Source organism: Erinaceus europaeus, chromosome 23, assembly GCF_950295315.1.
Source record: "Erinaceus europaeus chromosome 23, mEriEur2.1, whole genome shotgun sequence".
In the NCBI taxonomy this organism is placed as follows: Eukaryota; Metazoa; Chordata; class Mammalia; order Eulipotyphla; family Erinaceidae; genus Erinaceus; species Erinaceus europaeus.
In genome coordinates this window covers 15,046,385-15,061,050 of record NC_080184.1, presented here as the reverse complement: position 1 = coordinate 15,061,050, position 14,666 = coordinate 15,046,385, and the positions used below count along the sequence as shown (strand labels likewise).

The 14,666-nt window shown below is 69.1% G+C and overlaps 2 protein-coding genes and 2 long non-coding RNA genes across 10 annotated transcripts; 1 reads left to right on the top strand and 3 right to left on the bottom strand.

The window, feature by feature from the left end:
- Window positions 1-1,732: 1,732 nt before the first annotated feature.
- Window positions 1,733-4,532, bottom strand: LOC132535658 (uncharacterized). Its single transcript, XR_009547377.1, has 2 exons — window positions 4,485-4,532; window positions 1,733-3,433 (listed from the first exon to the last, which is right to left on the bottom strand). It is a non-coding gene; the product is annotated as an uncharacterized LOC132535658 (long non-coding RNA).
- A 45-nt stretch (window positions 4,533-4,577) lies between these two features.
- Window positions 4,578-8,807, bottom strand: PGPEP1 (pyroglutamyl-peptidase I). Of its 3 annotated transcripts, XM_060182405.1 has the most exons (6): window positions 8,750-8,807; window positions 7,723-7,775; window positions 7,296-7,412; window positions 5,775-6,006; window positions 5,492-5,608; window positions 4,581-5,047 (listed from the first exon to the last, which is right to left on the bottom strand). In XM_060182405.1, exons 1-6 carry the CDS (start codon window positions 8,781-8,783, stop codon window positions 4,746-4,748), a joined length of 855 nt encoding a protein of 284 aa, XP_060038388.1. In that variant the 5' UTR covers window positions 8,784-8,807; the 3' UTR covers window positions 4,581-4,745. The 3 variants fall into 3 exon arrangements, with proteins under 3 accessions (XP_060038389.1, XP_060038388.1, XP_007533272.1); XM_060182406.1 differs by lacking the exon at window positions 7,296-7,412 and having other exon boundaries at window positions 4,578-5,047; XM_007533210.3 differs by lacking the exon at window positions 5,492-5,608 and having other exon boundaries at window positions 4,748-5,047; window positions 5,774-6,006.
- Window positions 8,808-9,958: 1,151 nt separating this feature from the next.
- Window positions 9,959-13,109, top strand: LSM4 (LSM4 homolog, U6 small nuclear RNA and mRNA degradation associated). Its single transcript, XM_060182424.1, has 5 exons — window positions 9,959-10,062; window positions 10,992-11,033; window positions 11,319-11,417; window positions 12,473-12,656; window positions 12,754-13,109. Exons 1-5 carry the CDS (start codon window positions 10,060-10,062, stop codon window positions 12,843-12,845), a joined length of 420 nt encoding a protein of 139 aa, XP_060038407.1. The 5' UTR covers window positions 9,959-10,059; the 3' UTR covers window positions 12,846-13,109.
- LOC132535661 (uncharacterized) lies at window positions 11,512-12,476 on the bottom strand. Of its 5 annotated transcripts, none has more exons than XR_009547384.1 (4): window positions 12,256-12,476; window positions 12,139-12,186; window positions 11,927-12,092; window positions 11,512-11,880 (listed from the first exon to the last, which is right to left on the bottom strand). It is a non-coding gene; the product is annotated as an uncharacterized LOC132535661 (long non-coding RNA). The 5 variants fall into 5 exon arrangements; XR_009547385.1 differs by having other exon boundaries at window positions 12,279-12,476; XR_009547381.1 differs by having other exon boundaries at window positions 11,927-12,186.
- Window positions 13,110-14,666: the final 1,557 nt, after the last annotated feature.

The following is a 14,666-nucleotide window of genomic DNA, read 5'->3' as shown; positions in this document are numbered from 1 at the left end:
GGAGGGGGAAGACAGAGAGACAGAGACCCCTGCCGCCCGGCTCCACCACTCGTGAAGCTTCCCCCTGCAGGCGGGGACCAGGGACTTGAACCTTCGTCCTTGTGCGCTTAGCCAGCTGCGGCACCACTGCCCGGCGCCCTGGTACCATTTTTATCGTCATTCTGCCCAGAGCACTGATCAGCTCTGGCTGACGGTGGTGCTGGGGCTCGAACCCGGGGCCCTGGAGCCTCAGGCGGGAGAGTCTGGTGCACTAACCACTGCACCGCCTCCCCAGCCCAGAGGCCCGTGTGGAGGCGCATTCTGTCACTAGAGAGAAGGATAGGGCTGAGCGCTCACGTTACAGCTCACAAGGACCCGGGTTCGAGCCCCTGGCCCCCGCCAGCTTCAGAGTGGTGGAGCAGGGCTGCAGGCGCCTGTCTCTCCGTCTCCCCTTCCTTTTCAATTTCTGGCTGTCTCCATCCAAGAAATGCATAAAGATGATAACAAAGTCACAAGAGAAAGAGCTGGGGGGCCGGGGTCCGCGGTGGCGCGCGGGTCAAGCACACGGCACACGGACGGGGGCTGGAGCCCGACCCCCCAGCTGCAGGACAGTCGCTTCTCCGCGGGTCTCCCCGCCCCGATCTCTGTCCCGTCAGATACAATGCAGGGTCGGCCCCCAGGAGCAGGGGATCCCGGCGCCAGCAGCAAGTGCCGGCAATAGCCCTGGAGAGAGATGAGAGACAAGAGAGAGATGAGAGACAAGAGACGAGATAGATGAGAGACAAGAGACGAGAGAGAGATGAGAGACAAAAAACAAGAGGGGGGAGAGATGAGAGACAAGAGAGGGAGAGATGAGAGATATGAGAGATAAGAGACAAGAGACGAGAGAGGGAGAGAGATAAGGAAGAGAGACGAGAGGGAGAGATGAGAGGGAGAGAGAAAGAGGGAGAGACAAGAGAGGGAGAGATGAGAGAGACTAGCGATGAGAGACAAGAGAGAGGGAGAGACGAGAGGGAGAGAGATGAGAGAGAGAGATGAGACAGACAAGAGGGAGAGACAAGAGGGATAGACAGACAAGAGATGAGACAGACAAGAGATAAGAGAGAGACAAGAGAGAGATGAGAGATGAAACCAGAGAGAGATGAGATAAAAGAGATGAGAGACGAGTCAAGAGAGACAGAAATGAGAGACGAGATGAGACCAGAGAGATAAGAGACGGAGAGATGAGAGGAACCGGTGTCTGTGCTTTGCTGCAGAGACAGAGATGGCGACGCCCAGCCAGGGAGCCTCCCCCATGCTGTCGGTGGTGCTCCATGTGGTGCCGGGTTTGAACCCGGGTCCCGGAGCCGGTGCCGTGCCGGGCTTGGGGGGGCCCGCAGCCCTGGGGGGCCAGGATGTGGTCGTGGGGGTGGGAACGCGGCCGCAGCAGGAAGCCGGTCAGCTGAGGGTCAGGCGGCCGAGGTCACGGCCCGGAAACCGCCGGGTCCCCCACGCGCCCGCGGGCCTCTGACAAGCCCGGGCAGGTCGGCAGCCGCGGCTCCCCGCTGGACTCTGCCCCTGGCCTGGCCGTGACTCCCAGCCGCCGCGGTTTGAGGGGCGCACAGGAGCTCGCGGGGGCAGAGGGGTGCACGGGAGACCCCTTCCCACCTCGCCCAGAGGCCAGGCGACTCTCAGGCAGGTGCAGAGTGGGGGGTGAGCCTCCGGAGTGGGGTCCCAGACGCGGGGTCCCTGGTCCCCAGAGACAGGAGGCAGCTTGTGTGCTGAGGTCTTTATTGTCACTTCTTGGGGGGCCACACAGCCCCCTCCCCGGCCTGGGGTCCCAGGCACGGCGCCCCCAGGACACCGGGGGCAGACCCGGGCGGGGGCCCCAGGGGCTCAGGGCAGGGGGACCCCCAGGCGGGGAGTCGGGAGTGGGGACCCCAGGTTTGCGGGGACGTGGCCCCCGGCTCCTCAGCCCGGAAGGCTGCTCCAGGTGGGGAAGGCACTTGGGACGGTCCTGTGAGACCCCCGTCCTGTGTGGGACCCCGACTCTCGCACAGAAGGGGAGGCGAGGGGTGAAAGGTCGCCTTGGATACGGGCGGTGGGGGGACAGGACTGGGGTCCCCTGAATCTTGGGTCTCAGCACTGAAACCAGGACATCTCCCGTATCATGGCCACTGAGGCTGAGGCCCCTCCAGACTCGGGGCAGAGGACCCCAGACACAGGGGGAACAGAGGACCCCAGACTCAGGAGGAATAGAGGACCCCAGACTCAGGGGAACAGAGGACCCCAGACTCAGGAGAACAGAGGACCCCAGACTCAGAGGAACACAGGACCCCACACTCAGGGGGAACAGAGGACCCCAGACTCAGGGGAACAGAGGACCCCAGACACAGGGGGCAGAGGACCCCAGACTCAGGAGGAATAGAGGACCCCAGACTCAGGGGAACAGAGGACCCCAGACTCAGGGGAACAGAGGACCCCAGACTCAGGGAACAGAGAACCCCAGACTCAGGGGGCAGAGGACCCCAGACTAAGGGAACAGTAGACCCCAGACTCAGGGAACAGAGGACCCCAGACTCAGGGGGAACAGAGGACCGCAGACTTAGGGAACAGAGGACCCCAGACTCAGGGGAACAGAGGACCCCAGACTCAGGGGAACAGAGGACCCCAGACTCAGGGAACAGAGGACCCCAGACTCAGGGGGAACAGAGGACCGCAGACTTAGGGAACAGAGGACCCCAGACTCAGGGGAACAGAGGACCCCAGACTCAGGGGAACAGAGGACCCCAGACTCAGGGGCAGAGGACCCTAGACTCAGGGGGCAGAGGACCCCAGACTCAGGGGAACTGAGGACCCCAGACTCAGGGAACAGAGGACCCCAGACTCAGGGGGTAGAGGACCCCAGACTCAGGTGGCAGAAACCCCAGACTCAGGGGGCAGAGGACCCCAGACTCAGGGGAATGGAGGACCCCAGACTCGGGGCAGAGGACCCCAGACTCAGGGGCAGAGGACCCCAGACTCAGGTGGCAGAGGACCCCAGACTCAGGGGAACAGAGGACCCCAGACTCAGGGAACATAGGACCCCAGACTCAGGGGGCAGAGGACCCCAGACTCAGGGGAACAGAGGACCCCAGGCTCAGGGGAACTGAGGATCCCAGACTCAGGGGGAACTGAGGACCCCAGACTCAGGGGGCAGAGGACCCCAGACTCAGGGAACAGAGGACCCCAGACTCAGGGGAACAGAGGACCCCAGACTCAGGGGAACTGAGGACCCCACACTCAGGGGAACAGAGGACCCCAGACTCAGGGGAACAGAGGACCCCAGACTCAGGGGGAACAGAGGACCCCAGACTCAGGGGAACAGAGGACCCCAGACTCAGGGGAACAGAGGACCCCAGACTCAGGGGAACAGAGGACCCCAGACTCAGGGGAACTGAGGACCCCAGACTCAGGGGGAACAGAGGACCCCAGACTCAGGGAACAGAGGACCCCAGACTCAGGGGAACAGAGGACCCCAGACTCAGGGGGAACAGAGGACCCCAGACTCAGGGGAACAGAGGACCCCAGACTCAGGGGAACAGAGGACCCCAGACTTAGGGGAACAGAGGACCCCAGACTCAGGGGGCAGAGGACCCCAGACTCAGGGAAAGAGAGGACCCCAGACTCAGGGGGAACAGAGGACCCCAGACTCAGGGGAACAGAGGACCCCAGACTCAGGGGAACAGAGGACCCCAGACTTAGGGGAACAGAGGACCCCAGACTCAGGGGGCAGAGGACCCCAGACTCAGGGAAAGAGAGGACCCCAGAATCAGGGGGAACAGAGGACCTCAGACTCAGGAAACAGAGGACCCCAGACTCAGGGGAACAGAGGACCCCAGACTCACGGGGCAGAGGACCCCAGACTCAGGGGAACAGAGGACCGCAGACTCAGGGAACATAGGACCCCAGACTCAGGGGGCAGAGAACCCCAGATTTAGGGGAACAGAGGACCCCAGACTCAGGGAACATAGGACCCCAGACTCAGGGGGCAGAGGACCCCAGACTCAGGGGGAACAGAGGACCCCAGACTCAGGGGAACAGAGGACCCCAGACTCAGGGGGCAGAGGACCCCAGACTCAGGGGAACAGAGGACCCCAGAATCAGGGGGAACAGAGGACCTCAGACTCAGGAAACAGAGGACCCCAGACTCAGGGGAACAGAGGACCCCAGACTCAGGGGAACAGAGGACCCCAGACTCAGGGGAACTGAGGATCCCAGACTCAGGGGAACAGAGGACCCCAGACTCAGGGGAACAGAGGACCCCAGACTCAGGGGAACTGAGGACCCCAGACTCAGGGGAACAGAGGACCCCAGACTCAGGGGAACTGAGGATCCCAGACTCAGGGGGAAATGAGGACCCCAGACTCAGGGGGAAGAGGACCCCAGACTCAGGGAACAGAGGACCCCAGACTCAGGGGAACAGAGGACCCCAGACTCAGGGGGAACAGAGGACCCCAGACTCAGGGGAACAGAGGACCCCAGACTCAGGGGGCAGAGGACCCCAGACTCAGAGGAGCAGGGGACCCCAGACTCAGGGAACAGAGGGCCCCAGACTCAGAGGACCAGGGGACCCCAGATTCTAGGTGGGGTGCAAGCCAGGAGACTTGCTTCCTGTTACAGGGCGGCTCTGTCTCTCTCTCCTCCCATCTGGACGGGTCAGCCCTGGGTTCCATCACCTGGTCGGGTCCCTGCACCCCCCATTTCCCCTTCCCGGGTCCCCTGCCGGATCCCTCAGAGATCTCTGATCAGTGATCTGTCCTGCAGACGGGACGGAGGCCGCATGGGGTTTTACGCCCTGGAGTCGCCCTGCCATCCGACCGGCGCCCCGGGAGGGTCCCCGCAGGCAGAGGACAGGATCTCGATGGCCCCTCATGAGGCCCGGGGTGCGGGGGGCCCCAGCTGCGCCAGCATCTCCAGCACCACGGCCCGGAGTGCCAAGCCCAGCTGCCTGGCCGAGTAGGGGCGGCCCACGGGGGGCACGTGCACGAAGGCCGCTCGGCCGCACCCCTGCAGCAGCGACAGGAAGTAGGTGAAGTCACACAGGAACCTGCGGGGACATGGAGACGGGCTTAGGTTGGGGGCGGGGACACGGGGACAGAGAGGACACAGGGACAAGGGGACATGGGGCAGAGAGGGCACAGGGGACAACGGGACGGGGGACATGGGGGCAGAGAGGACACGGGACAATGGGCGGGGACATGGGGCAGAGAAGACACGGGACATGGGGACGGGGGACAGAGGGACTGAGAGGATACGGGGACAGGTCACAGGGATGGGGATTCAGGGACATGGGGTCGGGGAACACGAGTGGAGGCAGAGGGACACAGTGAGACGGAGGGACATGGTGGCTCGGAGAGTCTCTGCTGGCCTCTGTCTCTCCATCTCTGGCCACGTGGAAGCTGTCAAACTGCACAGTCCACGGGCCGACGGGGGCTCAGACAGCAGAGAGGTCATCCAGTGAGAGAACCCGGGTTCGAGCCGCCGGCCCCACCTGCGGGTGGTGGGGCAGAAGCTTCCCGCACAGTGCGGTTGGAGCGGGTGGCAGGTGTCTCTCTGTCTCCGTCTCCCCTACCCCTTTCAGTGTCTCTCCGACCAAAAGAAATGAAACAGTAATAAATAAATAAAGACGGGTCTGCTTAGCAAAGGGCTGGGCAGGAGGCTCTGTGGCAGGGTGCCCACCGTGCCACCCTCTGGGGACCCAGGTTGCCGCCGCCCAGGCGACAAAGGGGAGGAGCCCACGGCGCCCTGGGAGGCTCCCTCTCAGCATGAACACCTGCCCGCGTCCTGCGAGGTGCTGAGGGCCACGTCCAGGCCCCGGGCGGCCAGGCGACAGCAGACGGCGTCCATGTCGATGACGGAGCTCAGGCAGTCGGGGCCGCCGTCCACGCAGCAGCCCGAGCAGGGGCTGAAGTCCCGATTGTCAGGGCGGCAGTAACCCGAGTTGTGGCCACAGGACTCCAGTGTCACCGAGGAGGCCAAGCCCGACACACCCACGTGCACCACCAGCTGCCGGCAGATGGGCCTTGAGGGGGGCTCTGGGCCTGTACCTGCAGCCACTATAACTCTCCCTGGGTGCTGTGCAGGGTGCTGAGAGAGGAGAGACCCCACAGCCCTGCCCACCCTCCATGGGCTCCCTGGGTGCTGTGCAGGGTGCTGAGAGAGTGAGACCCCACAGCCCTGCCCACCCTCCATGGGCTCCCTGGGTGCTGTGCAGGGTGCTGAGAGAGGAGAGACCCCACAGCCCTGCCCACCCTCCATGGGCTCCCTGGGTGCTGTGCCTGGTGCTGAGAGAGGAGACACCCCACAGCCCTGCCCACCCTCCATGGGCTCCCTGGGTGCTGTGCCTGGTGCTGAGAGAGGAGACACCCCACAGCCCTGCCCACCCTCCATGGGCTCCCTGGGTGCTGTGCCTGGTGCTGAGAGAGGAGACACCCCACAGCCCTGCCCACCCTCCATGGGCTCCCTGGGTGCTGTGCCTGGTGCTGAGAGAGGAGACACCCCACAGCCCTGCCCACCCTCCATGGGGCTCCCTGGGTGCTGTGCCTGGTGCTGAGAGAGGAGAGACCCCACAGCCCTGCCCACCCTCCATGGGCTCCCTGGGTGCTGTGCCTGGTGCTGAGAGAGGAGACACCCTACAGCCCTGCCCACCCTCCATGGGCTCCCTGGGTGCTGTGCATGGTGCTGAGAGAGGAGACACCCCACAGCCCTGCCCACCCTCCATGGGCTCCCTGGGTGCTGTGCAGGGTGCTGAGACAGGAGAGACCCCACAGCCCTGCCCACCCTCCATGGGCTCCCTGGGTGCTGTGCAGGGTGCTGAGAGAGGAGACACCCCACAGCCCTGCCCACCCTCCATGGGGCTCCCTGGGTGCTGTGCCTGGTGCTGAGAGAGGAGAGACCCCACAGCCCTGCTCACCCTCCATGGGCTCCCTGGGTGCTGTGCAGGGTGCTGAGACAGGAGAGACCCCACAGCCCTGCCCACCCTCCATGGGCTCCCTGGGTGCTGTGCAGGGTGCTGAGAGAGGAGACACCCCACAGCCCTGCCCACCCTCCATGGGGCTCCCTGGGTGCTGTGCCTGGTGCTGAGAGAGGAGAGACCCCACAGCCCTGCTCACCCTCCATGGGCTCCCTGGGTGCTGTGCAGGGTGCTGAGAGAGGAGAGACCCCACAGCCCTGCCCACCCTCCATGGGCTCCCTGGGTGCTGTGCAGGGTGCTGAGAGAGGAGACACCCCACAGCCCTGCCCACCCTCCATGGGGCTCCCTGGGTGCTGTGCAGGGTGCCCCTTGTCGCCCTCACCTGAGGGCTGTGCCGCTCCCAGAGCTCGGGCACGAGGCGCTGCGCCGCCCGGTAGTCCACGGGGATCTCGTACACGTGCAGCCGCACGCCGTCCCCCAGCCCCAGCTGCTGCAGCTCCTGCGGGGTGGGCGCCCTGGATGATCCCTCCTGCAGGAGCCCCGGGTTCGAGCCCCGGCATCGCAGGTGGCAGAGGGAGGCCGAGCAGAGCGTGAGTCCTGGTTGCTCAGTCCCCCGAGAGGAAGGGCCGCCTGATGGCGCCACAGCCCAGCGTCCAGGGAGGCCCGCGCGGTGCGGGCACTCGGACCCAGGGCCTCAGCCCCACAAGGCCGCCGCGGGTGGGGTGGGGCCTTTCTCTCCATCTGAGGAGCGGTGCTGGCCCCCTGCCGGCCCGCCGAGCCTCCCCCTGTGGCGCGGTTCTGCGTCTCACCTGCACGGCCGTCCAGCTGGCGTTCACCGCGTGCTCCCCGAAAGGGCCGAACCCTGCGGGGCGGGGCGGGGTGAGGCCGGCGGGAGGGGAATGTCGGGGTCTGGGGGCCATGGGGGCATGTGTCCCTGTGTGCGGTGACTGAGGGGCCGCGCCCTGGGCGGGTGGGTGCGGAGTGCAGCGGGGGTGGGGGTTCAGAGGTCATGGGGTGCGCAGGGCAGCGGGGTGTGTTCGGAGGTCACGGGGGTGTGCAGGTCAGCGGGGTGGGTTCAGAGTCACAGGGGGCGCGGAGGGCAGCAGGGGGGGTTCAGAGGTCACCAGGGGTGCACAGGTCAGCGGGGGGGGGGGGGTTCGGAGGTCACGGGGGTGCGCAGGGCAGGGGGGGGGTTCCGAGGTCACAGGGGTGCGCAGGGCAGCGGGGGGGGGGGGTTCAGAGGTCACGGGGGTGCGCAGGGCAGCGGGGGGGTTTCAGAGGTCACGGGGGTGTGCAGGGCAGCGGGGGGAGGGGTTCCGAGGTCACGGGGGTGCGCAGGGCAGCGGGGGGGTTTCAGAGGTCACGGTGGGCGCAGGGCAGCGGGGGGAGGGGTTCCGAGGTCACGGGGGTGCGCAGGGCAGCGGGGGGAGGGGTTCCGAGGTCACGGGGGTGCGCAGGGCAGCGGGGGGGTTCCGAGGTCACGGGGGTGCGCAGGGCAGCGGGGGGGTTCCGAGGTCACGGGGGTGCGCAGGGCAGCGGGGGGGGGGGTTCAGAGGTCACGGGGGTGCGCAGGGCAGCGGGGGTGCGGAGGTCAGCGGCTGCCCTTTGTGTGGAGGCCTCGGAGGGCAGGAAGGCGGGCGCAGCCTGCATCTTGGCGGCCCGGCCTAGGCAGGTGTCACCGTCCCCTCCGGGGGCCGACGGAACCCCCAGATTAGCGCCCCGGTCGCGAGGGTTGGGGTGTCACCCTGCTCCCGTCATCAGGGTCTGGGGGGACACGGGCTGACAGCGCCCGGACCGGGCCGCACGGCCACCCCCGGCCCCGCAGCGCCCGCCTACCGGTCACCACCACCGTCTGTCCCGGCTGCTCCATGGCCCGCGCTGCACCCCCCGCCCGCGGCCCGGCCGCAGACCACGCCTCCCGGAACACACTGAGTCTGCGCGCGACGCAGCGGCCCCGCCCCCGACACGCCCCCGACACGCCCCCAGTCGCGCGGCTCGGCACTCCCGGCTCAGGGTCCCGCCCCCGCCTGCTCATAGGTTGGCGCCCAGCGGCAGCCCCGCCTCCAACCGCTCGCCGAGCACGCGCGCTGCCCGGCCTGGTCCCGCCCCGGCGCTGGGAGGCACGAGTTCAAGTCCCGACCCCGACCTTGGCAACTGCCTCCCGCCCTCCTCGGAGCTGAAAGCTGGGGGCTCCTGTACCCGCCTCTCGCAGCTTCCGGAGCTGCCGGAAAGGCGTTCGGCGGCCCGCCCGATCTTCCACAAGGCTCCCTGCGGTGTCTGCAGCTGGCCTGGCCCCCGAGTTAGGGAGGTCCCCGCCGCGAAGGTCGCAGCCCCTGCCCCCTGCCCCACCTCGGGAGACAGGCCCCAGGCCCCGCAGCCCGGCTTCCCACCAAGAAGATAGGGAGAAGGCGGCTGGGGTGGGTAGGGGCGCCTGTGGGAGGGCGCCCACTTGGGCGAGTGCGGTGGCGAGTGCGGGGCCAAGGGCAGCACCCGCAGGGCTGCGGTCTCCCCTGTCTACGGGGAGTGATCACGGTGATGGGAGAATAAGGAAGAGCGGGCCGGCTGAGCGCACAGTACCGTGAGCAAGGCCCCGGGTTCGAGCCCCGGCCCCGTCCTGCAAGGGGCAAGCTTTGCAAGGGGGCTGCTCCCTCCCTCTGGGGACAGGTGGGCACTGGGTCCAGAGACCCCCGTCGCTCACGCCCGGTGTCGCAGGGCTGTCACACCCGGGGGCGGCGACGTGCAAGGAGCGCCCGCAGGGGTTGGCCCTTGGTCCCCGCTGTCACCCACGGGCCCCTTCTCAGGGGGTAAACTGAGCCCAGGAATGCCGGCCCCGGCCGGAGCTCGGCTCCGGGTACTCGCGAGCAGGAGCCGCGGAACCCTGCGGGGGGGGGGGGGGTGGCGGGCTGGCAACGCGCATGCGCGCACTCGCTCGCTCCCCGCCCCCGTTCGCGGCACTTTACGGCCGGGCCGAAAGTCGCTGGAATACGGCCCAGCCCGCCTCTGCGTCCCGGCCTACGCCGCGCGGATTGGCTGCCCGCCGCACGGCCGCGCGCTGATTGGCTGTCGTCGCGGTCACTCGCGTTCGGCTTGCGGCGCGCGGCGGCGGCGGCGGCGGAGGCGGCGGGAGAGGGCGCGAGCCCGGCATCATGGTGAGCGCGCGGGCCGGGGCCTGTGGGTTTGCGGAGGCGCCTGTCCCTTCCGTGTCCCCAGGTCCCACATACTCCTGGTGCCCCTTGCCCCGCGGGTCTGCTCCATTTCCCCCACCAACAGCACCCACTCCCCACGTCCCAGGACCCACCCCCAGTCCCTATGTCCCCCAGACCGCAGGTCCCCCAGTCCACACGTCCCAGGTCCCCCATCCTCAGGTCCCCCAGACCCCAGGTCCCCACCCCCCGTCCACAGGTCCCCCCAGACCGCAGGTCCCCCAGTCCACACATCCCCCAGTCCCCATGCCCCCCCAGTCCCCAGGTCCCCCAGACCCAGTCCCCCGGTTCCCCAGTCCCCAGGTCATCCCACTCCCCAGTCCCCAGGTCCCCCAAGTCCCCCCATCCCCCAGGTCCCCCAGACCCAGGTCCCCCCAGTCCCCAGGTACCCCCAGACCCAGTCCCCCATCCCCAGGTCCCCCAGTCCCCAGGTCCCCACAGTCCCCCAGGTCCCCCAGTCCCCAGGTCCCCCAGTCCCCAGGTCCCCACAGTCTCCCAGGTCCCCCAGACCCAGTCCCCCATCCCCAGGTACCCCAGTCCCCAGGTCCCCACAGTCCCCCAGGTCCCCCAGTCCCCAGGTCCCCCAGACCCAGTCCCCCATCCCCCAGGTCCCCCAGTGCCCAGGTCCCCCAGTCCCCAGGTCCCCCAGTCCCCAGGTCCCCCAGTCCCCAGGTCCCCCCATCCCCCAGGTCCCCCCAGTCCCCAGGTCCCCCCAGACCCCAGATGCCCTAGTCCTCTCCTGGCCTGTGCCCGGGGACTGGGTGGTGGTCCCAGGTGTCCTGTGACTGGTTCTCACTCTTTCCCCCGGGCTGGGCAGCAGATGGGGAGTGGGGTCCTCGTGGGGGACAGGGCTGTCACCTCCTGCTCCCCCACAGCTGCCCCTGTCGCTGCTGAAGACGGCGCAGAACCACCCCATGGTGAGTTCCAGGCGGGCCCGCCACACGCAGAGACAGAGACAGACAGACAGACAGCAGCCTGCGGGGCCTCCCCTGGCCAGGCCCTCCTGTGAGACAAAGACGGACTGACAGACACCAGCCTGCGGGGCCTCCCGCGTGGTGCTGGACCCTGGGGTGACTGGTCCCTGGGGTGGCCCGGGGGTGTCGGCGGGTGCTGACTGGGCCTGGGGTGACCTGGGGGTGTCGGCGGGTGCTGACTGGGCCTGGGGTGACCTGGGGGTGTCGGCGGGTGCTGACTGGCCGCAGCTGGTAGAGCTGAAGAATGGAGAGACTTACAACGGCCACCTGGTGAGCTGCGACAACTGGATGAACGTCAACCTGCGGGAGGTCATCTGCACCTCGCGGGTGAGCGGCCGGGGCTGCGGCGGGCTGGGGGCCTGGGTGAGGCCGGGCGCCTGCGGGCGGGACTCTGGGGGTCCCGGGGCCTGACTCTGGGGGTCCTGGGGCCCTGACTCTGGGGGTCCTGGGGCCCTGACTCTGGGTGTCCTGGGACCCTGACTCTGGGTGTCCTGGGGCCCTGACTCTGGGGGGTCCTGGGGCCCTGACTCTGGGGGGATCCTGGGGCCCTGACTCTGGGGGTCCTGGGACCCTGACTCTGGGTGTCCTGGGACCCTGACTCTGGGGGGTCCTGGGGCCCTGACTCTGGGTGTCCTGGGGCCCTGACTCTGGGGGGTCCTGCGGCCCTGATTCTGGGGGGTCCTGGGGCCCTGACTCTGGGGGGTCCTGGGGCCCTGACTCTGGGGGGTCCTGGGGCCCTGACTCTGGGTGTCCTGGGACCCTGACTCTGGGGGGTCCTGGGGCCCTGACTCTGGGTGTCCTGGGGCCCTGACTCTGGGGGGTCCTGCGGCCCTGACTCTGGGGGTCCTGGGGCCCTGACTCTGGGGGGTCCTGCGGCCCTGATTCTGGGGGGTCCTGGGGCCCTGACTCTGGGGGGTCCTGGGGCCCTGACTCTGGGGGTCCTGGGGCCCTGACTCTGGGGTGTCCTGGGGCCCTGACTCTGGGGGTCCTGGGGCCCTGACTCTGGGTGTCCTGGGACCCTGACTCTGGGGGGTCCTGGGGCCCTGACTCTGGGGGTCCTGGGACCCTGACTCTGGGGGGTCCTGGGGCCCTGACTCTGGGGGTGCTGGGGCGCTGACTCTGGGTGTCCTGGGGCCCTGACTCTGGGGGGTGCTGGAGCCCTGACTTTGGGGGTCCTGGGGCCCTGACTCTGGGGGTCCTGGGGCCCTGACTCTGGGGGTCCTGGGGCCCCGACTGCTCTGGAGTTGAGGTGGCCACTAGGGGGCTTGGCTTCCCCCCTGGCCGGTAGCGGGCGGGGCGAGTTGGGGTCCCCGGTCGGAGTCTGGGGGCCCAGCTGCAGGAACCGACACGGGGGTCCCTGACGCCCGCCCGCCCGCCCCCAGGACGGCGACAAGTTCTGGCGCATGCCCGAGTGCTACATCCGCGGCAGCACCATCAAGTACCTGCGCATCCCCGACGAGGTCATCGACATGGTCAAGGAGGAGGCGGGCGCCAAGGGCCGCGGCCGCGGGGGGCTGCAGCAGCACAAGGCGCAGAAGGGGCGCGGCCTGGGCGGCGCCGGCCGAGGTAAGGACACCCCGACGGGAGGACGGGCGGTCGGGCGCCCATTACCCGCTGAACCCCTCCTGGGGTGCCCGCTCACTGCAGCGCCCTCTCCCGGCAGGTGTGTTTGGCGGCCGGGGCCGAGGCGGCATCACGGGCACAGGCCGAGGGCAGCCGGAGAAGAAGCCGGGCCGCCAGGCGGGCAAGCAGTGAGGCCGCCGCTGGGCACGAGTCCAGCTGAGCTCTGCGCCCGGGAGACTTGCGCCGGGGAGCACATGCACCCTTGGTGTGGGCCCCGGGGTGTGACCCCTGAAGTGTGGCCCGGGGTGTGCCCCCCACGTGTGACCCCTGAAGTGTGGGCCCCGGGTTGTGACCCCCCCAGCATGTCCAGGCGCCCCACCCCAGTCCTGACAGCAGTTGGGGCGCCCCTCCTGCCCCCAGCATGGAGTCAAAATAAAGCCGAGCCCCAGCCTCTGGCTTCCAGAAGGTTCCCTGGGCTTCTGGGGTGGGTGGGGGCAGCGGGGAGCCGGGGTGCTCAGGCCTTGGGGGCAGGGGCTGCACCCCCGCTGCTCCTGGGTGGGCGCCCGGTGACTCACTGGGGCGGCTCAGGCCTAAAAATACGGCGGCCCGCCCAGCGCCCGCCTGCCGGGTGGGGGCAGCAGGGAGGCGGCGGCCGAGCCTTCTGGAAGGGCGAGCCCAGCCCCCACCTGCAGAAGATGGTCTCTGCCTCCGGGACTGGCTGGGTGGCTGGGTGGCTGGGTGGTGGGAAGCGGGGAGCCAGGAGGCCGACCTCGGCTGAGTCAGTCCGCCACCCCACCGCTATTTTTACCCGCGGGGGCCGCTCGCCGCCCGCCCCGACTGCTGGAAGCCCGAAGCCGGGGCCTAGGGGACCCCGCGGCACCTGCTGTGCCAGACGCGCCCGGGGCAGCCCCCCTGCACCCTCGCTCCACAGGGGCCCGAGCCCCTTCCTTGCCCACCCCAAGGGGCCCCCGCCGGTCCGCTTACGCACCCCCGGAACACCGTGGGGGCGAGTTCTGGGGCGGCACCTGCACCCCCTCCCCGGGAGGAAGGGGTTAACGCCCCCGCCCCGCTGGATTAGCAGGGGAGGCCCCGCGCTGGAACCCCTGCAGCCTCGCCGCGTCCACCCCGTCCCGTGACGTCACGCCGACGTCAAGGCCGCCGGGGGTCCAAGGCGCGCCCCCTCCCCCACCCCGAGCGCGGGCCCCTTCCCGGGGGTGGGACCCTCAAGCCGCGCCCTGTCCCCGGGGAAGTGAGAGTGGGGCCCCTCCCCGCGCCCCGCCACTTCCTCCCTGCCGCGGGGGTGGGGTGCTGCCCGGGTCTCCCCGCACCCCGCTCCGCGTCTGCACCCGCCGGGTTGGGGGGCGGGGCGAGCAGACGTGGGGGCCGAGCGCGGAGGCCCGGCAGCGCCCCGGGAGGCCCCCGGCTGGGGTCCCTTTCCGGTGCCAGACGCGGAGCGGGGAGGAAATGGGCGCCCGACAGGCCCTCCCCTCCCGGGTGGGGGCTCCCCCGGCCGCCCTGCCCTGCAGCCCCGGGCCTGCGGCGACCCTCCCACTCTCGAGATGGGGTGGGGGGCTGCGGAAGGCAGAGGGGCCCCACACTTCCCGTAACCTGAAGCCAGGAATGAGGCCTGGGCTGGGGGGCTCCGCAGGCCCCCTCCCCCTCCCCGCTTAACTCCTTGTCTGCGGGCAGAAAGCAGAGGAGCCCGGAGTGGGAGCGCGAGCCCCGCTGTGGGCCCCCTGGCTCAGCCCCCAGTTCAGCATCCGCGGCCAGAGCAGCCCCGGCCCAGGGGAGCAGTTCAGGGTCTGCGGCCCCGCGCCCTGGGCTTGCAGGCAGGTGTAGGAGTTGGCACACAGGGGCAGGGTGTCATGCCCGGCGCAGGCCCAGGGGTGCCCTCGCGAGCACGGGACAAGCCCAGAGGGCCACCCTCCCACCTCCCTGGCCAGGGCCCAGATGGGGGGCAGCTGTGCCTGGGGGTCCCCACGTCCACTCGTGACCCGGTTCCTGGGCGCCTCC